Source organism: Plectropomus leopardus, chromosome 2 (genome assembly GCF_008729295.1).
Source record: "Plectropomus leopardus isolate mb chromosome 2, YSFRI_Pleo_2.0, whole genome shotgun sequence".
Taxonomy (NCBI): Eukaryota; Metazoa; Chordata; class Actinopteri; order Perciformes; family Serranidae; genus Plectropomus; species Plectropomus leopardus.
The window spans coordinates 26,828,147-26,851,532 of NC_056464.1; the positions used below are offsets into that span (position 1 = coordinate 26,828,147).

The 23,386-nt window shown below is 40.8% G+C and overlaps 1 protein-coding gene across 2 annotated transcripts in view; it reads left to right on the forward strand.

Moving 5' to 3' along the window:
• The window catches only part of kaznb (kazrin, periplakin interacting protein b), a 154,716-nt gene that overhangs the window by 41,947 nt on the left and 89,383 nt on the right, over window positions 1-23,386 (forward strand). For both annotated transcript variants that reach the window (XM_042506826.1, XM_042506834.1), the window contains exon 3: window positions 18,911-19,118. In XM_042506826.1, the coding sequence (XP_042362760.1) occupies window positions 18,911-19,118 (208 nt within the window). The remainder of the gene's footprint in view (window positions 1-18,910; window positions 19,119-23,386) is intronic.

Below are 23,386 nucleotides of genomic sequence, written 5' to 3' on the forward strand. Positions count from 1 at the left end.
TCAAAGCAAACTTGAGCGCGACCGTAGGTAATTCAGTTACTTCAGCTAAACGATGAATTCAGTCTGCAGGTAAAGCTTTTACATAGTCATATATGATCACTAATGCTTAGAGACCCTACAGTAACAGCCTGAAGAATAACCACAGACTTTAATTTGTAAATCTGTGGGGATCCTTCGGTCTGACATGTTTAGTTCATTTAAATTTGTTTACTGGATGCATGATACTTTGTGTACTATATATATCATTCTTCACTCAGCCCTAATCCACACGTTCCCCTCTCAATTTATCATACTGCTCATATATTAACACTCCTGTGCTTCATCTCATCACTTCCTGGGAACAAGATGACATGCTAAATGCATAAAGAGGCCACAAATATTAAAACTGCAAGATTTACTGCGGAAGCATGGCGAAGTGTAAATGAAGGAAATGGGATCAGAAATGTCAAACACAAATGCTCGTAATGAAAAACCTAATTTCAGAATGTTTCTATAAGCCTATTATTAAAAATGAAAGCAGTTGGTTTGATTGTGCCGCGGACGTCTTGTTGTGTAATGAATCATGTTCTTAATGTGCTATTCTGTTCTCTTCCAGCCTTGTTAGTATTCATGATTACCACCGCTCTCCTCCACTCCTACTCTGAATCCTCTTACGCTCTCCTACAGTTCTTCATGTATGAATTTGTTAGTGTGCGATGCCGGCTGGTTGCAGCGCTTTGCTTTGCCTGGATGCTCCACTTATTGCAGTTTGACTGCTTCAGTGGGGAATGTGTTTCCAGGGATCTCAGCTGAAAGCCTATCAGCATGCATAATAATGAATCACTGTTGCCAGATTACTGAATCTTAACAATTTTTTTTTTACAATTCCCTGGAGAGCAATTCTGCTCCGTCATGAATCTTTGTGATTTTTTTGGTGAGCAGATGGTATTTTAATGAACTGCACCGAAGATATTTTAATGTGATACTTGTCCTCTTGCAGCCCTGACATAAACTGCCAGGCAGGTGCTTTTGAAAAGAGCTATAATTGTTATTCTTTGGAGGCAAGATTAGACTCAACATTTCTGTTATGCATTGTGAATCACCCAAGGAGTCACATTTGAGGTCTAAATTCTCTAAATTTTACCGTTTGAATATGAATCAAAATATGACGAACATCATTCCGTGTATTTTGGGCTTCCAGGATGCTTCTTAATGTACTGTGTAAAGTCATCAGAAGTTTAACGTATTCTGTTCCTGGATTTAGTCATTTTTTTCTGTCTTGGTATTTACATTTTTATTGCAATATTTCTTTTTATGTTTCCAAGAACCATCTCAAGTTTCTTCCAAATGAGGCTCAGCAGGTTTTCAGTATGTGCATCAGCTGAAGCCAGTTCTGCTCGTCTACAATGCATGATAGCACCGTGTGTGATTTAGAGCATAGCTGTTTTGAAAATGGACTTTCAGTCCAACAATTTAATGCAGTTTCTCTAAATAGCGGAAATCCCAGCAACCTACTGCTTCCTTTAGTTCTCTAGTTTTTGTTTTGTTTTGTTTTTTTACTGTTTTCGTTTCTTTTAGTTTTAAATGAGACTGTGTTAAACATTCATATCCTGCAATGATAACAGTGAGTCATGTGCAGGTGAGTAGACTTCACAAGTAAATACCCACTTTACAGCATGGATATTTAGGCTTCATAAAAGGCGGATTTTGCTCAATTTGTCATGGAGTCTAAAGTATTTACAATATGTTTGTGATATCTTGTGATTTTATAGATAGGAGGATCATATAGGATTGCATTTAACCGTTAGTCTAATTATTTTCTAATCTGCCGAATTATTTAATCAATTTGTCTGTTAAATGACAGAAGTAGTTTAAATGTGACATCTTCAAATGTCTTTTTGACCAAACAATACTCCAAAACTGAGATATTTGGTTCACTGGCATATGCAACAAAGAAATATGACTAAAATGATAATAAAGTATCAAAATAGTTTATTACTCTGACAATTGACTCCTTTGCTGCAGCTCTAAGATGGTAGTTTTTACCTTGTCCTCTAAAATGGCCAAATAATCATCAGCATGTTATTATTAGGAGTGTTTCCATCCATGTCTTTTTATGCTGATTTTCAATACGTGCATAAAAAATCTGATTGTAAATCCCACAAGAAAAAAAAAAATCTCAAAATAACACAAAAACGTTTTTAGGCTTAGGGAGGTTGTAAAAAGATGTATATCCATTAAAGGTGAATGTGTAATGGAAACAGATTCAACAACTTAATCATGATGTACCGTCATTGCAAAGGCCATTAGAAGATGTTTTTATCATCTGAAACCTTTTAACATGCTTACGTCTTCACACACGTCTGTCACCAGAACTCCTCTAAGAGCACAGAGCTGCAATACTAGTCGTTCAGAACTCTTTTTTTTCATTGTCCAGAGTGATTCCATTATTATACAGCCAACATTTTCCAACGTTTTTGACGATCGGGGACTGCATGACATCTTTTTCAAAATAGGCTTAGAATGTACATTTTTAGGTTTACTAGGGCAACAAAAGCTCATGGCAACATTTACAAAAAACATGATAGTTTGGATTAACATAAGTATGCTTGTTACCAGAGCATGTGAGCAGAGTGGAGCGATGAGAATTCCCGCTCCTCGCACACAGAGCTGTACGTTCTGCCCGCTCGCAGAGGTGACGCAGGCCGCTCCGCTAATTATTACTCTGCCCTTCACTCAGATTTCACCCTGCTCCACTCCAATCGCTCAGCGCTCGCTCCATAAAAAGATTAAAATACTGCCTTGTGTTTTAATTTTAGCCTGTTCGACTGGTGAGCTGCTGCTGGTCACCGTGGTCACCTGACTATCCTCTTCATCTGTGCCAGGGAGGAAGTTAAATGCTTTTATCTTGTTGCTGTCATCACAACCCGAATCACACGCCATTGCATGTCACAACTTTTCAGTACACTTGCGAACGTTTACCGACTGAAACATTTTTTTTCCTGGTACCATATCATTGTCTGTTACTTTTACAAGAATAGTTCACCTGTATGTATGACTTCTCAGCTTCCTCAGCGTAATGGAGCGAGAGATAAAGTGATGCTGCAGCTTTTTGTAAAAGGCACTCCGCGCTCCAGCCAAAGTCCTACCGCTCGGTCCTGCTAAACAAACCAGCAAACTACGTTGTTATTAAAACAACTTGATTGACTTTTGTTTTCACACTGGACAAGAATATTGATCTCCGGAGTGAAAGTCTGGAGTTTGTTCGACTCATCAGCCACTGTTCCCACTCACCACATGCAGACCTTCTTACTCATTATACTACGACAGTTGAGGGCCTTTGTGCACCGGTTTCTGATGCAGAGGGCCACTGATCAAATGTGGGTATTTGTCCAGTTGAGAGTGAGACTGGGTTGTTTTCTTTTATTTAAGGTTTGACTGATGCTCTTTTAATTTTCATCTTGTTGCATCATCTTCTTCTTTAGTAACACCTGACTGGAGAATTAGCGCATCAGTGAATCAACACCCAATATTTGCATCACAATAGTGATGGACATTCGTATTTTTCATTTGCAGATATTCTGAAAATTCTGTAAAAATTTGCGCTACATTGGGATGGAAACCCAATTATTATGATTGTGAGCATGGTAGCAAGCTGACATTTAGCTCATTTACCTCAAAGCACCACTGTGCGTAAGTACAGCCTCACAGAGCTGCTAGTCTTGTTATCAATATAATGAGACACTTTGTGTACACCCACCACCTAAGCCGACTACCTCTTTACAGTCTGTGTGGCACAAGAAGGTAACATTTGGACTGAAAAAAAAACATAATCCAGGCAGCAATTACATTTCTTTTAAAACATCTGTGGCAAAACAATTTTGTAGTTATTTATGGAAACATAGGAGAAAAGCATATAGATTTTAGTGAAAGAGGGTAAAAATGTATGGAAATAACTGACTGAAAACCTCAACAACAACTAAGCAATTCTATGGATATTCAACAAGCTTTGCAAGCATGAAATCGGTGATATTTTAGAGAGGAATACATTTCCATGCATGCTTCATCACATTGTTTGGATTGTAAATGACTTTAGAATGAGAGTTTAAACATTTCAGCAGGGTTAGGGGTGGGGAACATTTTGTATATTTATCCAAAGTTATGCAACTGCAAACAGAGGATGTACCAACTGTGCTGCTGTGTGATTGAGGGTAAGAGTGCTTCACTGTATTCTCCAGCCTCTCTGCCTCACCGCTGGCTTATGTTTAGCTCTGGGATGTTTCTTCAGGGAGTAGCAGGATGACCATTACGTTTTCAAAGGCTTGTGTAATGAAAGGTGGTTTTCAGGTCTTGAGGAATTGCAGCCCGGTGTGATTGTTGTCCTCGGTAAACAAACTGCCTTTGATTGTAGATCAGCAAATACTCTTTTTTTTTTTGTCCTTCTTCTTCCTCCTTCACACTCACTTTAGTTCATCTGACTGTGTGTTTGTCTCTATTTTCTTCTCCTCTCCCTCACAACATCACACATACAAACAGCAAGGCAGCAGACATATTGACCAGGGCTGGGTATTGGTACTCAATATCTTTAAGGTATTGACTGAAATAACCAAATATCAAGTAGAATGGAAACATCTCCAGTCAAAAGATGCCTGCATTCAATCCTTTTTGGCACCAGGGGTCTGGTGAAGTTGAGCGTGGTGTATTTGACGGATTTGGCTTTTCATGGTGGTAAGATTCCACCAAAACGTTTAAATTATGGCTTCTGTAAAACTTCAATTAAAAGCCAAGCCCCAATGAAACACAGAGTCCTTTTTACTAACCGGGTGTGGCTACACCTTCTGACAAATAAATGCCAGGTCTGGTTATCATTAATACTGTGAAGAAGTTCATTTTTATTGAAGTTCTTTGGATATAAAATCTGTTCAAGCCCAAAGAGCCGTCGGTTCACCGGCTTAAGCTACCTTTAGTTAGCTTCCTCGGTCATACATACATATCCAACTGATTAAACTTGTGTTGACATGGAAATGCTACACACCATTAGGTTTGTTAGATTCATATATATATATATATATATATATATTATATATAATAGACACACACACACACACACACACACACACACACACTGTATATAGTGGCTGTTCTCATCCTCTGCTCAGAGGGTCAGTCTGCTGACATTTACGGCTGCTGTTCTTCTTTAAGTCTGCTGCTTCATGCTATAAGCTGCTTTTTTTTATATTCCTGACTTTATAGCAGAAATAAACACGTGTACAGCCTGGTACAAAAAGATTGTTTTGGTCTCTATAGCTAATTTTCCCCTTCATGATGACCCTGGGGGAGTTGATTTTTTATATAATTCACCTGTTTCACAGGCTTAAAGTTACATTTAATTATCGGTGGGTTACTTACTCAGGTTACTGAGTGTCGGGCTGTCTTCGGATATGCCACTCCATTCACATTATTGGTATCACATGATGATATTGGTCCCTGTGTTGCTTTAAGGGTACTAGTTTGGGTTCTGGTATTTTAATTTTTAAATGATACCCAGCCCTTATATTGACCCAAACATATGTGCAGAAAGCACTCAAACTCTTGTTACATGAAGAAACACTTAAAATGTCGAGGACAATAAACACACAGTGACATGTCTGCAAGGAAGCTGCTTGGGGACAGACTCTGGAGCATATTCGTCTATTTGGCATGACTGTAAAATGATACTATGGTAATTAGTTTGCCCACATGCAAAAATTTTAGAAACAGAAAGGAACATTTTCATTGTTTTGCTTTCCATGGATCTTAGTATTAATGCCCTGTTATAATCCCTTACAAGAGCTCAACTCCCTGAGCCAGACAAGTTTGGGATTCAGACAAACTAATTTAGCATGCAGATTAATGCAATTCCCAGCTCCTGCAGGAGCCAGCTTATTAAACACATTTAAATCACATACATTTACAATTAGAATAAGTTGGAGCCATTAAATAAAAGACATAATACAAAAGTATCTCATCAGCACAGTTTGTCTATCCAAACACATTTGCATAAGTACTTTGCCCTTTTGCACTAAAGCATATGTAAAGCAGTTGTTCCCTCTAACTGTAGTCGCAGTCTAAAACAGGTTTTCAGGCAGGAAAACGCACCTCCTTTTCCTTCAATTATATTCATGGATGAGTCAGCCATATTGCTCTAATTAAAATAATCAAAGTCCTGCTGTCAGGTTGGCACTTCTTCTGCACTGTTGTGGCTTGCATTTAATTGCTTTTGCATTTTAATGTTTGAGCTATCTCTGCGTGTGCATATGTATGCGAGTCCAGGTGTGTGTGGTGCATATATGTGCAGGAAAGGCTCTCAATGCAGAACAGTATGCTAAGACTGGAATACTGAGAGAGTTTGCACCGGGCCGGTCTTCAGTGTTCCTTTTACTGACTCCTACTGCACGCTTGAATGTCTTTCAATTTAGTCCCCCTGATAACTTGGCTCTCTCTCGCCGAGATAAATGTTGAAATATAATAAACGACTTCGCAACTTCACATGTTTTGGCTCAGAACCTCGTCTCTCTCACACTGTCTCTGTGCCCTTCCATTTCTCTGCCTTATTTATCTTTCTCTCCGCTTCCCTTGTTACTCATTTTTCAACATGTTCCAACAAGTTTCATATCTTGTAGTATTAGCTTTAGCAAATAAAGGAAGTCATTCCCTGTGCAGAGCGACTTGTCGTTCTTGGGGACAGTTTTGAATTCTCTTGGTCCAACAGGGCTGTTATTATATCTTTAACAATGAAACGAGAGTTTTGCTCTATTATGTTATCAATTTTTGAGAACATTTTGATTCTTTTTGTAATCTTGTGCAACAATGTGGCGCTTAAAGACATTACTGAGACAGTAGTTGGACAAGCATAGTGTTTTCCTGCTCACAATGTGCATTTTTGATAAGAAGTGGCTGAGGATGTCGCTTGGATGCGAAGAAATTGGAAAAAGTGTACTGGCGTGCATACAAAGTAGCTGCATGAAGACACCGATAAAGCGGTGATGGAGTGATTATTGTCTCTAGTGTTGATATTCATTGGAACTGTCCTCTGGAGTGGGAACACATGATAGTAAGATGAGTCTCTCAATCAATAGTCTGTGCAGATGTGCCTTTACACACACCGACAAGAGGATAAGCTCCTTATCAATACACTGTACCGAAACAGCTCTCAGATATGGATTAATCTGTCCTCAGTACTGTGCAGCTTCTTCCCCCCTTAAACCTGTCTGTCAGTTATTTCCCTGCAGTGCTACATTAAACCTGGGAGTGGTCGTCTTTGGTGCAGAAAAATCCTGTTTGGTCTCAGCTAAAATGTTTTCACTGCAGTCTGCAGTGTATATGGGCTGTATAGCATCTGATATGCGATTCACTTGCTTGATTACTTGAAGGCATAGTTTGACATTTGGTAAATACACTTTGATCGATGCCACTCTCATTTCTGTGCAGTCAGTGTAAACAAACAAAATGTATTGAGTTTATTAGAAAGCTTTACAGTTGCTCGGAGGGTATTTTATTGCTTTTGGCAGAGATGACTGTTTGCCTGTTTCGTCTTTGTGCTAAGCTAAGCTAAGATAACAGGCTGCTGGCTGTGGCTTCATATTTACCATGAGAGTGGTATTAATCTTCTCATGTAACTCATCTTACTAGGTCTCAGATTCAGTTATCACACAAGATCTGTTTATCTTCTGTATAGTCAATTCTAAAGAAATAACCTTGGCCAGTTTTGAATGAGGTGGTTTGGTTAGGTTTTCAGTTAATGTGCAGAGGTCCAGTTATACAACAACTTTTCTGTTTCACTTTTTCTGATTTAAAAAAAAAAAAAAGATCTTAAACTTCTCTTGACTGAGTACAGTACTATCCTAATAAGTTATAATGTATATGTAACCAGTGGCAACCTCCTAGACTGAAAAATTCAGCGAACACAGAAGTGCCATAAACTGCAGTTCCTCTAATGACCATTTGAGGCTGGCTGCAGAAGTGAGTCAATCCCTATAAACCCAAAATACCCAACTTAGCACCAGAGATAAATGTGTTTACAGTTTGGTGCATCACATTTTGACATAGAACCAAACAAAAGCAGCATCTAGTGTGCGATTTTTAGACAGCATGCCGGCATGTTCGTCAGCAGCCCTTTCTGAACAATAACACTGGCATCAACATGGCAATAAAAATCACTTAGCATCTCTGCTTTATAGCTGCTGATCTCGTCCTTTACTCAGAGGGTAATGAGCTCCCGGACCTCATTGTTTTTCTAATTTGCTGACATTTATAGCTGCTGTTCTTCTTTAAGTTAGCCGCTTACTTCTATTAGCTGGTTTTTAAATCTTTCTCTGTGTGTTGCATGTATAACAGGCCATGAAAACATCACACCCACACCCATGCTTCCATCCTGTCCCTTTTACATAGACCTCGATTTGGCGCATTTATGTCCTCCCTTGCCAGCTCAAAGGTTAGGCAACTTTATCCCCCCATTTCATGATCTCACTCTTTATACAGAACAGCAAGGTGGCATAATGGTACGATATTCCCACCTTTAGCAGGCAGCGTAAATGGGACACATGAGTCAGATGAATTCTTTAGCCTTGAAAACAAGCTTCCCTCAAACTCTCTGTTATTCACAGAATAAACCAGACAGCAGTCCAGCTCCTTCATCTCTTTATCCGAGGCTTGCCCAGTTGTCTCGGGAGGTGTACTCTAACCTGCTCTCAGCCTGCCATGATTAGCCAATAAATAACTAAACGTATATCATAAATCAACAGGGAGAGCTCTGTCAGGGTGATTTCCACTGCAGTTGCCCTCTGAAAATCACTCTGCTGCTCAGAGAAAAGAAAGCAGGAGAGAGAGATGGATGGAGGAGGGTTTGGCAATGAATGAGCTTCTCCGTGTGTTGTAGAAAATGTTTTACCTTGAGAGATATCCTCTTGTAGCATCACCCAGAGACGGCTCCTTTGCTCTATCGAACAGCTGGTCAATACTTATAACTGGTACTTTTTCTTTTTTTTTCCTGGGATCAGAGGCTGTGATAAAGATGCCGCATGCTACTCCAATGATCCCATGTTACTTGGATTCATTCAAATGACACTTTAATTATGTTGATGATTATAACGCTGTCAGCTATCTTTCCCGTCTCCCCCGCGAGCTATAGGCACATCTCTCAGTCTCCCACCATCGCCGTGTAATTGTGCCTCCTGCAGAAGAAAGCAGAGAGCGATGACAGGGGTGAGGAACTCAATTAGACAGCAGCAAAGTAGCTTAGTGTGTAACACTACGTGCAAAACACGCACCTTTTGTATCAATGCTGCCTCCGTTTTTGATCTCACTATAATCTGCATGCCATTAGAGGACTGCAGCGTTCAGCTCTGCATGTCAACATGTTGGAGACAACAGTTTGACTGGGGCAGATGTAATGGGCTGATGCCTGGAAGTGGATCCTTGGGAACACCACGTGAAGAGGCAGTGACAGGAAACAGCCAGCAGGGAGCAGCAGTGAGGTCTAGGGGGAAATGCGGCAAAAAGCAAAATGGGTCTCAGTGGAGAGGAAGGAGGTGGTGTGAAACAGTCAGGGAATGTCATTTTCTGCAGTTTCATTCTCCATCATCAGATATAAATTTCCAATCCCTGGGGTCTTGAAGTTCATCATAGCTGAACCCTCCTCCCTGCATCCTCTCTCCCTCCAATTCCCCCAGAGTCCTGCAGACAAGCAACTTTATCTTGATCCTCATCAAGGCCTCTGGCACCGCGTTTCATCCACTACCCTGTCGACCGTTATCTCCAAGTGGAGAGGCTGTCAAACTGTTTATTATTACCAGACTATCAGAGATGGGAGAAGGACATGGCTGCAAGGTGTTGGAGTGGAACTTGGGGAGGACTTTGGGCGACAGACGTTCTGAGTTTGACAACAGATATTAGGCGCTTCTCTCCAGGCCTTATCTCAGCCTCCATGGGCCAGTTTAAGGGAGCTACAGACGAGGAGTGGAGCTGCTGCTTTCTACTGCTGAGCAACCTGTTGATAGCACCATGCTGACAGTTTGAATGAGCGTTCAGTGATTAAAAACCACGCTGCGTATAGCAACATCAGAGGCTGACTGGACTGTAGACAAGTGCAATTGATAGCTTCGCTTAAAAGGATGACAAACACATCTTAAGATCAAGTGTCTTAGATGCAACAAATTAATAGTCAATAAAAGTCTGAGTTGAAGAAATCTCTTGCGCTTCAGCCACTCCACAGGCGGAGGTCGGTAGTTACAGAATGGCCAAATGACAGCAAACAATACAATTGGCCATTTCAAAAGAGCTGCAACCAAAGAAAACACTGGAGCACACGATTCACTTAAATATTCAGTGCAAATGACTAATGTTTTGATGTGCACTGTGTCTTAATCAGAGTAAAAAAAATCATTAAATGTTTATTTTACTGTAAATTTTAAAGCCCCAAATGCAACAAATCCAGAATAAATTCAGTACAAACACCAGATGATTCAGAAGATATTCAGCTCATAAGTGATCGTTTACAAGCGGAGGTTTTTTCTAGAGGGAGGCATTAAGTAAGAGCCACCAAAAATGTGCACCGCAAATTTCCCCAGTCAAACACAGTTAGTATACTAAATACTGCAATGAAAACAACATTGACATATGATAAAGTTGTCATGGTGAACTTGCTACCATGGATGGGCTAAAAATAATGCACATACCATGATTTCACCCATTGGTTTGTGGACTCCTGTTTTAAAGCCTGGAGTTTGACATTTCAGTCGTTAAAATCTCAGATTTTTGGAGCCAGAAGTGACCATATTTGGATGAGAGGATGGAGCTGTGGAGGAGTGCGGGGTGGCTGTTACTCATAGACTGTGGTAACAACTCACATACAAGCTGTCACTCATAGAGACCACGCCCTGAATTATGGATAACTCTAAGCCTTGATAAAACTTAAATTTGTGTGTTATACATTCACTACTGTACAGTTGTCCTGAATTAGCTATCCAGAAGTCAAAACTTTGCTGGTACCAGGCTGCAAACATGTTAACGTTTATTTCTGCTGTAAATTTAGGTGCTGTAACATTCTGAGTTCATCATGTGATTTTATGGGGCCAAAAGACTTTTTGCGAGCTTTATCAATAACAACAGCTGCACGCTGTAACCAAAAAATGACACTGATGAGAGCAGTGAGAGTGAACCAAAACAGCAAGATATTGGCAGTAAAACCAAAATAGTGAGTTAAAGATGCTCAGTAGAGCTGAGGGGACGCCCTTCACATTACATACAATCATATGTTTCATTATTCATATAAAAAAATACTGATTATAGCTGCTTTGAAACAAGAAAAAACATCCACATCAACTTTTCCACATTATGGTCAAAAAATTACGAAGAAAGCTTGTGGAATGAGAGGTTTAGAAAGAGATTGAAAATGAAAGAAATGGAAAGAGAAAGAAGGAAAAAGCCAACACATAGACAGAGAATGAGTTGAGTTTCCGCTCCCTGCCATTTACTGTTTACTCCATCAATGCCCCTCTGTCCCTGTGTGACACCACTCGGGGCAAAAGGCTTTCTCTTCCTGTCACTTGCACCGACATAAATACCCATTTTTTTACTCCAACTGTGACATTTGCATTTGATAAATCTGCATTCAGTGTGAAACACTCAAACCCGTGAACTGTGAGAGTCAGAAACTTGGCTTTCTTTGGCTTTTATCTGTCTGTTTCTGTTTGCTCGCTTTCAAATAATGCATGCTTGATAACCTTTTTTTAAGTTACATCAAAGCATTTTCTTTATTAAACAAAAGCACCAACCACGATGTTAGCACATATACAAGGGTGTCAGTGTTGCCTTATTGCTGTGGGAAAGTGTTGAAATATTCGATCTGGCTTACAAAGGCCAACATTGTCTTAAGTGTCTTGTTTGTCACAAATGTTGGCAAAGGAAAGTAAGAGTTAGTAGCACAGAAAACACTAATTTGTAGCTTTGATAAGGACACTCACTCAAACCCCTGTTCTCATCCTTTTGATGCAGCACTTTTTTAAGCTTTTCTTTACTCTTTCATACACACAAACACTCAGTACTCTGCTGTTGAACGGACAACAGTAAGATCCAAATGTAGAGCCAATTAACCTGTCTGCAAGTAAAGAATCAAACTCTTGTACTCTTTGATGTTTGCAGGCAGTGTGCTGTGTACCGAGACAGCTTTTATTTCCAGAGTAAAATGTCCTGAAACCTGCTGTTTTGTTTCAGTCCCCAACAGACGGAACATTTTGACATATAGAGATTTAGAAATTCAGAGCTGCTGTTTGTGAAGGGTGAGATTCAGAGCAGCTCTACTGTTTATGAAGGCTGAGGCATACTTTCTGAAGTATCTATCTGGAATATATAAACAGACATAATGTTAGCAGTGTGCAGTAATGAAGCCCTCCAGAGAGGCTTCCTGTCTGTTGAAGGGGCCTCGTTGCTAGTGGAGGATTTTCTTTTTGTCATTCTTAGTGCCAATTAAGCAAGGAGACTTATTATTTAACCATAGAATAAACCCCAAATATTTCAGTTTCAGATCTGCCCTAATCATAAATGAGAGGGTTTCATTTGGGAATCAAATTAAAAGACAGACTTTATTGCCAATGTTTACTAACATGACTTAACCTTTATAAGGCTGTTACATCAATGTTATATTTACAGTTTTTTGGGCTGCTGTCAAGTGGCCAAAAAAGTCATACAGGTTTAAAAGTGCAATGTGTAATCCTCAGCAACATGCTGCAAAGAAATAAGTTGTATCATTTAACCAGTCCACTACTGGATCCATACAATCTACATTTACAGTCAACAGTTATAAAAAAAACCCCAAATGGCAACTTCTAACGAACAACAGGGAAAGAATACACAAAATGCTAATTCTCTGAGAGCCGTTCATAATAACTCTGCCATCTTAAAATCTTGACATTTGGCATTGGCCTGTAGTTTATTTTATAGCTTTACAGCAAGAAAACTACTACATGAAGACCATATATCACTGCCATTGAGAATGTTTTTTGGTGTGGTTTGTGTTGTTATTAGTTGCACTTAGTATAACTTTATAGTTAACATTAGGGCCCTGACACAATGAGCTGATGGTCAGCCGTTGGTCATTGTCAGGCCAATGCTGCAAGTTTGTCACCCTAATTTTTGCTGTGTGTCCTGCACTGTTTGCGTAGATTGCCCTTGTTAGCTTTTTTTTAGCTGATTCAGCATGTTAAATCAGCATCAGAGACAGCGGAGCCTGTCGATGAGAGATTTAATTCTGATTGGCAGTTCAGCTCAGTGTACAAGAAGAGAAACAGAAGGTAGGAAAGCAAACAAACAATAACAGATAAGAGAGCATGAGATCAAAACAGACAAGATTATTTGTTAGACTGAACTCTTTTGCAGAAATGGTTCATAATTAGTAGTGTTTTTGTTTACTTGCACTTAAATATCCTTTATTCTTTCAACATTGGGAATCATTATTAATGTGTTAACTTGCCAACTAGCATGTTCAATTCATCCTGTCAGTCTTACGGTTTTCCTTTTTGAATGATCACTACAGTCTACCGTTACCTGCTGGTATAGAGTTATTTCCACTCATGCAGACGCAGAGTGTACACGCTAGTTGGCCATTGGCTAAAGTCTTTGCATTGTCTTGAAGTGAAACTTTTTGACTGAGACACAGGCGCATTTAGGCGACACATCATTCATCCTTCATCATCACTAGTTCTTTGGTGTTGGTTTGGAGTGTCTGGGCACTGAGATGTTACTTACCAGTCTAAAATAATTATTTAAAGTTCAGCATCAAACTCAAGCAGAAATAAACATGCGTGCAGTCTGGTATTGAAAAAAACAAAACAAACTAAAAAATTAAAAACTTTATCTTGGAATAAATCTTGGGTTGATCTTGGAGCACAGTCATGACGAGGGGCCCTAAAAAAGTAATAAGAAATTATTAACATATCAACATTAACAGGAGATTTTACTAAGAATTTGGCAACTAATACTCATGGTACCTCATGGTAAATATTGTCACTTAAAGCTTTGAATTAGTCGATTTGGTCTTGGAGGTGTGGTTAGAGTATTTGCGTGGCATGTGGCAGTGGGGCCCAATGTGATATTTGGTAATGGGGCCCAAAATCCCTGGTGGCGCCCCTGGTCATGACATTGTGGCATCGGTAGCAGGCTGCTAGGATAGTAGTGCTGTCTTGTAAATTATGTTTCTAACCTTCAGTCCGAAGGGACGGCCCCAGTCTGAGAGGCTACTGTGCATTTAGACCATGCAGTTACCCATGGGATTTCTCTTCAGTCCACCTGCATCACCTGCCACATATCTTGATTTCAACAATTCACTCTTTTAAAAAACATCCCTCCTCACCAAATGTCCTCCTCTTCTGGATGTGAAAGCCTTAACCCTGCACGGCGCGGCAGCAGGCAGTTACGTGGGAAGAGTTGTTGACCAACACTTAACTGAGGTCTGAGAGTCGAGTGTTCCCTCTGATGGATCTTCCTGCTCGCGCATCATCACCTCGATGGAAGTTATTCTGTGAAACATGGTTGCTGATTTTTTCACGGAGTAATAAACACATCATTCAGATGACTAAGCACACTTCCTAACACCTTTTAAAAAATATTTTTCTTCTAATTTTACACCTTCCCAGCTACTCATCTGCATACATGAAACTATCTCACTCTCGCACACCCTGACAGGCACTATGACTTCCTGTGGCTCATAGCATTTGATGGACATTAGAGAGTCGTGAAGTGGGTATTTTCCTCAGGCCGCTGATAAGACCTGTATAAATAGTTGAGCAGGGCATTATATCACTTTGCTATTGGGAAAAAATGGAAAGCATTCCAGTGCGTGCAGGATTAGTCGATATTCAATTAACCCAGGCAGACAGTCATGGTGACTGTTTATCAATACCTCTTTTTAACTGCACACCCTTGGCACACTTAATTAAACTTCCCATTAACAGCATCAAACAAGTGAGCAAACTAACAACACAAACATTGGGCCAAGTTTGGAAAAGTCAGCTAAATCCATAAAAGCACTGGTGAGAGAGAACTGGTTATTTAAGGGTGTCAACAAAGTTCTTGCACTGGTCTAAGGTCTCTGTCATATCTGTGCAAGCTTTCAGTCCACTTGTCGAGACAGAGGAGGACTTTGTGTGTTTTGGACACGCCACAATTATGCATCCTCAAAGTATTCATCTGGTTATTGATGTGTATCTGGGACATGTCCCGACCCTTGACCCCCAAATCATTCATTTCCTCGCATTCCACAGTGGAGCATATGAAAGCCCTCACATAGCTCAGAGCAGACTGCAGTTGTGGTTTCATATGAAGGAGGACTTAGCTGTCACGTTGTTTAACAAAACCAGTTGCATTGGAATAACGGGACCCCTCTGTGTAAAGCAAGAAGTGGAGACGACCCTCCTCCTTGTGGCCCTGCACTGCACATTATGCTACATTTGTCCTTTGCCAGTCAGTCACAAATCAGGGCCAGTGCACTAATCAGGGTCACTGATGTGACTGTCTAGACGGTGATAATGATCTGCGAACACGTGATGTGATCAAACATACCAGTTCTGGCGTAATTCTTCTTTGTAACTGTAATAATTGTCCGGTTTGGATATCATTTGGTAAGAGTTGAAAAGCAGAAATGTTGATAGACATTACAGAAAGATGATCTGACAGAGGCTAGAGACAGAGGACAGATGGAGAAAACAGGAGATACAAACAAACAGAAATAACTGGACAACAATTGGATGGATTACCATGAGATTTTGTACAAACATTTATGGTCTTCAGAGGATGAATCCTAACATGTAGCGCCACCAGCTGGCTGGCATTCTAGACTTAAGTAATCACAGAGCTCACAAAACTTTTTTCATTTAGCACATTTAATTCCAGGTGGAAGCACAATGTGTTGCACAGCATATGAACTACCATTGACATTTTAGCCACAAACACCATGTGCATAGTTTGAATATAAAACATATGACATAAGTAAATAGTCAAAAAAGAAGCATAAATTATACATATGGGTTACCACCATTAAAAAGTTGGAGTAAAAAATGAAGGCAAATAAATAAAAATCACAGACATTAAAAATTAAATTAAATTAAATTAAATTAAACAATAACTAAGACCAACAGTTGAGCAGTAGAAAATAATAAGTCACCTGAGTTAAAGTTCCAGTGTTTCGTATTTAGCTAACATCTATCAGAAGAAACTGTATAAATATTCATTACTATGTTATCATTACGGTATTATTACCTGAACATAATAATCATTGTGTTTTGGTAACCTCAGAATGAGCCAGATATTTCTACATTATGTAGCTGGTCCTCCTCCACAGAGTCTGCCATGATGTCGCCCAGAATGGACAGATCAAACTCTGGCTCTAGATAGGATCATTGGCATTTTCACGTCGACCACCGTGGTTCTCCTACACACTTGGCACATGGGAAAAGTTTCAGTTCTGAAACATTAAGGCTACATGCTACTACATTTTGCACACTGGACCTTCAAAACCAATGAAATACATTAAGATAAAAAACTAATACATTAAGATAAAATACCTTAAGATAAAAATAACTGAGACCAGCACGGGTGCCCCATGAGGAGAGGCAAACCAGGTAAATGTTCCCAGTGGGCACTCATATTTGCACACTTTGCAATGACAACTATAAACCCCCTTAAACCTCCTATAAAGGTGTTATAGAGTACAGTACTCCACCTCTGCCCCCTCCAAAATCCCCCCAAATCCCCAGAGGGAAGTATCTCAACAACTATTGAATGGACTGCCATGGAATGTGGTACAAACATGTATGGTCTCCGGAGGATGAATGCCAATAACCCTGCTGATCACTTAGCAGCATCATTAGATCAACATTTTATTTTTTCTCTACTTTGGTTCATGAAAGGCAAAACTAAGGACATACTCAGATGCAGCTGTTCTTGTGGTAATTTGCAAATGTCAGTGTGCTAACAGTTTAAAATATGTTGATGAACATGTTAAACTGTATACCTTCTAACATCAAAATGCAATTTTGATATCATCTTTAAACTTGTGTACTTCCATCAAAGCATTTTTGGGGTAATCAGTTCTGTTTCTTATGGGTAGTCTAGTCTGTATTGCTGTAGCAAAGACATTGTGATAAAGTAAGTATTCAGGAAATTCAGTTTAGAAATCATTCGTAGATACGTCTCACTGCAAACACTGCAGCCCTAATACAATATGCACTCCAGAGAACAGGAGCTGATAAGTTGAGGCAGGCCAGTTGTAATATTCTCCAAGAGGGCCACATTAATGGGGCCCTTGTCTGATAGTCATAGACACGATCTGATCTGCTACACCGTTGCTGAGCGGACTTCATCACAAAGCAGCGAACAGACTAGTGGTGCATCCAACAAGTTGTGTGCCTCATTCGGTCGTCAGTCTCGCACGCCTCGCAGTCCCATCTTTGTTTGTCTCTGTCTGCCATTGTGTGAATACCAATGAGCGTTGAGCCGTTATCACCCGAGCCTCGGATGACAGAATCTGAGTGATGTATCACTCATCTGCCTCAGCTTCTTGCCAGAGACAGGATGTGTTTTCTTACTTGGGAAATGAAATGTCAAATGCAGATTCAAAGTTGTGATGGCTCAGCAATATCCGGGATTGTTTTAAGTTAAGTTGAACGCCCCCCCCCTCCTCCCCGTCTCTAACCTTTTGTGTGTGTGATGGAATTTTACAGCTGTACAGATAAGAATTGATGGCGCTGGTGTTTGTTTGCCGGGCCCACGGATAAGCTGAAATATAATCCTTCCAACTGTTTTTGATCAAAGAAGTAAAGCTCCACTGTGTTCTCGTGCACAGCTCGATTGTAATTCTCCGGGCCTCTCCTCTTTGTGTTTAGCCCATTAGAGGGCTGTGCCTCTGTCCTCTCGCTAAGTTTGCTCTCAGAGTTGAAATGTTTTCCCCTTGGGCGCCTTGAGCCAGCCCCCTTCCCCTTCCACCGATGTGGGGGTGAGCTTTCCCAGGACAAAGAGATGAATATATAATGGGATGAAAAAGAGGGGGTGGGAGAGACAAAAAGACAGCGGGTGTGTGAGTGAGAGGGAGGAAGGGAGAGTGGGACTGAAAAGATATAGAGGGCTTGACAAGTGCTTGTCAACGGGTTCAACGCTGCTGCCAAGCTGTGAGTGTAGGGACGTGTAGAGGGGAAGGAGTAAAGAGAAACAGTCTGTACTTTTCCTCTATTACAGACCCGATTGCTAACTCATTACAGACTCCATAGGGTGTGTGATACACAACAAGCGCCGTAGTTAGAGAGTTGCTGGAAAGCAGCTCAATCCAACTGCGTCCCCCCCTCTCTCCCCTGGTCCTGCAGCACATGGTACAATCCATTTAAAAGGCTGCATGTCATCTCAGTGTGTGCTGGGTCCTCTCTGAGAGCAGCTGCTCACAGCACATTCTCCTCTGCGGGAGCACTCACTTTCCCCTCCGCCCGCTGAGCTAAATCTCTTTTGCTCTTCTGTCTTTTTTCCTCTCTCTGCTCTCTTTGCATTCTCTCTTTCTCCTGCGCTCACTCTCTTTCTCCTTTGCCCTGCACACACACACACACAAACACACACGCACTAACACATACACACACACATGCTTTCCCTGACTGTGTGGAGCTCGGCCACACAGACGTTTTTTGTGCAGTAACAGGTAGAAGTCATCTCAGTGCTGCTCAGCGGAGAACAGAAGAGGAACCGGCGTTTTGGCTTTTTTTTTATATGTGCGAAGTAAACTGTAGGAGAAGAAGCACAGGTGGAGGAGGAGTAGGAGGAGGAGGAGAAGGAGAGGGGGGATAAGAGGAGAAAGAAGCTTCACCCCCTCTAATGCTCCACTTGACATCATGCTGCTCTGTGTGGATTTGGTCCTCAGGGGAAAATTCTTAAAATGATGGAAGACAACAAACAGCTGGCACAGAGGATTGATGGGGCCATCCAGTCTGCCAGTCAGGAAGTGACCAACCTCCGCTCCGAGCTCTCCGCCACCAGCCGCAGACTGGCAGAGCTGGGTGCCAGCAGCCCCCCTGCTTTAGAGAACCACCACCAGCACAATCACCACGATGACAGCCTCCACTACCGGGGTGAGTGCCACAGCATGTGCACGTATGTGAGAGAGTGTGTGTGTGAGTTAAAACATGAACATGTGTTTTGAAATCAACAGTGGGAAGTATTCGGGGAATGTGCAGCGGGGAGACTAATATCATTCTCCACTGACTTATTTTCCCCCAAAGCCTACAGCAGAATGACAGTGGAAAAGATTGAAAAGAAAGAGAACAGGAGACAGACTGAGTGTTGTTATTACACGGGAGGGGCTGGGGTTAGAGAGCGTGGGCCAGAGCCAGTCCGGGTTTGGTTTCCCAGGCAGCAGCTGGGCTCCTCTGGGGCTGCTCTCCCTCCAGCTCTGGCTCCTGCTCTGCTCTCTCCCCGAGTCTGGCAAGGAGTCTCAAACTGAGCTCTAGGCCCGGGAACTGTATGCCAACATCTCTGACGGGGGCTGCCGACACCATGGCACCGTCACTTAGCTGGGAGAGGGATGTGATGAATGAGGAATGAGCTTTTAAACAAAGTTTTCATGGGAATACTGAAGTTTTGGCTTCATGTTCCAAAAATGACATACTTTCACTTCTTTTTTTCCCGTGTAAGTAATATCCTAAAGACTCTGAATAATAAGTTTTATATTTAGTTATTGCATGCCTAATGACGCTTGGTTGCCATTTTTATCTTTATAGCTATTTTATGTTTGCCGCAGCTTGTGTAAGACGATGGCCTGTGTCTAATTAAACCTTCTTAGGACAGATTCTGTTAAGCTACTTTTATATAGCTGACATCTTGGATTCATTAATGATGAGTTTTGTTCTGTAATGAGAGGAACAACAGTGTAGCAGGAAAGTCCTGGTGTTCTTGTTTGCCTGTTACCCTTTGCCTGATCAGATTAATTTACTGAGCAACTAATTAGCCAGGACAAACTTAAAGCTTGGTAATGGCAATGTTTAGAGTTAGGGTTTCCAAGATGAATGTACATAACATCATGGCACCATGTCAAACACCGAAAAGGTGTAGGTTGAAGCTGGAGCTTATTAAACCAACCCTTTTTTTACTTGGAATATTTGAATGAGTAACTCATAGTTTTATATTTGTTTACCACCATATTTTTATACATTGTTTTTGATTTGCAGAATGAACTAAACAGTTTTAATTTGTTATCACAGCCACTCTTCAGGTTAACCCCTCTGATAGATACACACCTGCTCTTTATGTTTGTCCATACCCTGTTCTTTTTTAAACAGACCTGTTCCCCTAAGTTCATACTCGCTCTCTCTGATTTCAAACAGCCTCTGAATACAGATAGGAAGAAAATAATTTTTTACTTTGTGCATTATTTGTGCCTTTTTTAAATCAACTATATCGCGACATTTTACAGCATATAACTTAATAAATAGGGCGTTGGTTGGTTCATTATATTTTGATCCATTTACAATTCTAATAGCGCTTACAACCAAATATATGATGGAAATTTGAATGTAATTAACATGTATTGGGCGAAGTTAAACAAAAACATATCAGTTTTTGCGTATTTTGTTTTGAATTCTACTGAAAAAAAAATCCCAAACTAATATTCTGTATATTTCCTTTACTTCCCTGTTTCTCCCCTCCCTATTTGCATTTCACTTTCCCCTCGACTTTCATCCACTCACACCCTTGCTCATGCACATCTTCATCTCTACCCTCATCCACTGCCCTGCGGACAGAGTCATCTTTTCATCACCTGCGTGTACAGAAAGTTTGGCTCGCTGAAATAGTGAAAAAAAAGACCTTTTGCAGGTCTTTGGCCTCAGGGTGTGTACGCTTCGCATTTGCCTTGGATATGTTTGGAAGCCTGGGGGTTACTGAGATCATACCCTAGCAGGCAGCTCGCTGTCAGTGTCCATTAAATGACTCCCTGTGTTGGGCATATGTAGTTCAGCAGCAGGTGATTCTTCATTTCTGCTGCTGGCCCTGAAGTCTCAGGGCTGATCTGTGTGAAATGGGGTTTTAGAGCGCTGATGTGCTTGTTTTTAGCTATACGTTGGCATGTGAATCATGTGTTCTCTCAGAGTCTTGGTTGCGCATGTTCTCAGGGATTAATGCATTAATGTGTCCTTAAGATACGATTAAAAGGGAACCGCTGATTTCACACACAATGATCAGCCGTATAAGGTCCTTTGAGAAGATAACACTGATTTCATAATGACGTCATTTTAGAGATACATCCTGCTGTAAGGTTGCATTGTGGGAAATGTAGTGATTTTGGAGTTTAATCCATCTTTGCTTGTTCTGCTTCGGCTTTGAATATACATTTTTTTAACTGCATCTTGCCAGTCCAACAATGGAGGTGAAATACTAAATTGATTTAACACCCCTTTAAGCACATGAACAGTGGAGCCAGTTAATCTGGATGTGATGTGAGGTCAGCAGCACACAGTGAACAAATCACAACAGCAATGGCTGAAAGTTATTGCTGCTGCTGATTTTTTCCCCGTGCCCTCAATAACAAAGTAACCTCCACAAGTGTTTAGTTTTGTGAGAGTGTGCAAACTGGAATTTCTCAAGGAAGATCTTCAAGTGTCAACAAGGTCTGATTCATCTGCTGTCTGCAGAGGGTATACTTTTTAATCCTTCAGGTCACACAGAGTATGCAGGCAAGGCAGCTTGCATCACTGTCACTTGTCTAAGCATGGTGTCAACATCTAGTTTGGTAGCTTTTTCTTGGCCCGTGAGACAGGTGAAGAAACTGCACTGTCTGAACGGGTATGATGCGGCAGATGTGTCATGTTCTCCACTCTTAGTGGGCGTTCAGAGCGACAAGAGCCGTGTTTTCTAAATGCAGTGGCTTGTTTTTTCAGGTTTCAGTGAGACAGTAAATCCTGGAAGTCTAGTTTGAGTAAGAAATTAATGTGTTTGAAGGTCTATCATACGGCCAAACACTAAACAACGATTGTTATGAGGAGAAATGTTACAACTCAGGAACAGTATCATGTCGACAATCATTTATAGGGACCTATTAGGCTTTTTAAAATTTTCTGCCATATAAATAGTGATACAAAGATTGGATGTTTGTATTAAACATGGCTTAAGTTTCAAAAAATGAAGTTAACATATGTAAATGTATCCCTGTGAGCAAAAACCTGAATACTGCATACTCTTTTCAACGGCTTTTCTTGTTCTTCTTTTAAGAAAAATAAGATTTCTTTATGTGGTCATCTTCTACAGTGATGCTACTGGAAGTATTTACATTACATTACATTACATACACTGTAACATGTAGTGACATGCTAAATCAGGGAAACATGTAATGTTGGTTGCCGATGATGTTAATTTCTCCCAGATTTCGGATCATATTCCTGCTTGAACATGTCCGGTTGTGAAGATTTTGGTTTAGAAGCTTTTATTAGTGATTAGAGTGCTGCTATACTGCTTTACAGTCATTGCAGAGATGCAGAAGCCCTGGAAATTCTGACCAATAACAACAGACTTGGCTTTTTTTGGGAGGGGGCCTAAAGAGAGAGGCACTAAAACAGACTGTTTCAGGCAACGGGTAAATACAGGTGTTCAAGCAGTTCAGACAGTGTGAGGAAAATGTAGTGTTTTTTGAACATTAATGCATGGAAGTGTCTTCTAGTAGAGACTCAAAATACAAGTTTGAACTTATAAATGAGCATAATAAATCCCATTTAATCTTTTGTTTTGAGAGTTGTAAGGTTACTAGTGAAAATATTATGCGCAGATTACAAAGTAATCAGGAATGTGCACTTGCATATATTTGTTTGGTGAATACATCATCCTGTATCTTGCCTCAATTTATTCGCTGGATGACCCCGTGTCAACAGAGTAGACTCATTCAAATGTGGAGTTATGTTTTCCCCCCACAGGACTGAAGGTGGTCTGAAAACGTGGCCTTAGTGTTTAGTCTCTAGGGTTGGAATAACTCAGTGAGTTATCAGTTGTGTCCATCCGGCTTGCTCTCAGTTTCGTTCCAGCCGTGTTAACAGGCCGCCTGACATTCCCACATTCCTGAATGTCAGGGCAGTGATGTCATACTTCCTGTTCCCAGAGGCCAGGCCAGCAGCCAGGTGACGGATCAAACCAAACACAGCCACACTGCAGTCCTTCACCAGCTCTCTGTAACACAGCAGAGCCCTCACCTTGTCTGCATAAAGAGGGATGAGCCTGAGAAACGCTTAGCTTAAGGATGTTTTTTTTTAAGATTTCTAGTTTGAGATGATTCGTCTGAGAGATCTCTCGGGTTAGGCGGTTTGGTGTGTGATGAGCCAGCATCAGCGTCCAGTGGCTTAGGGAGATTAAATGTTCT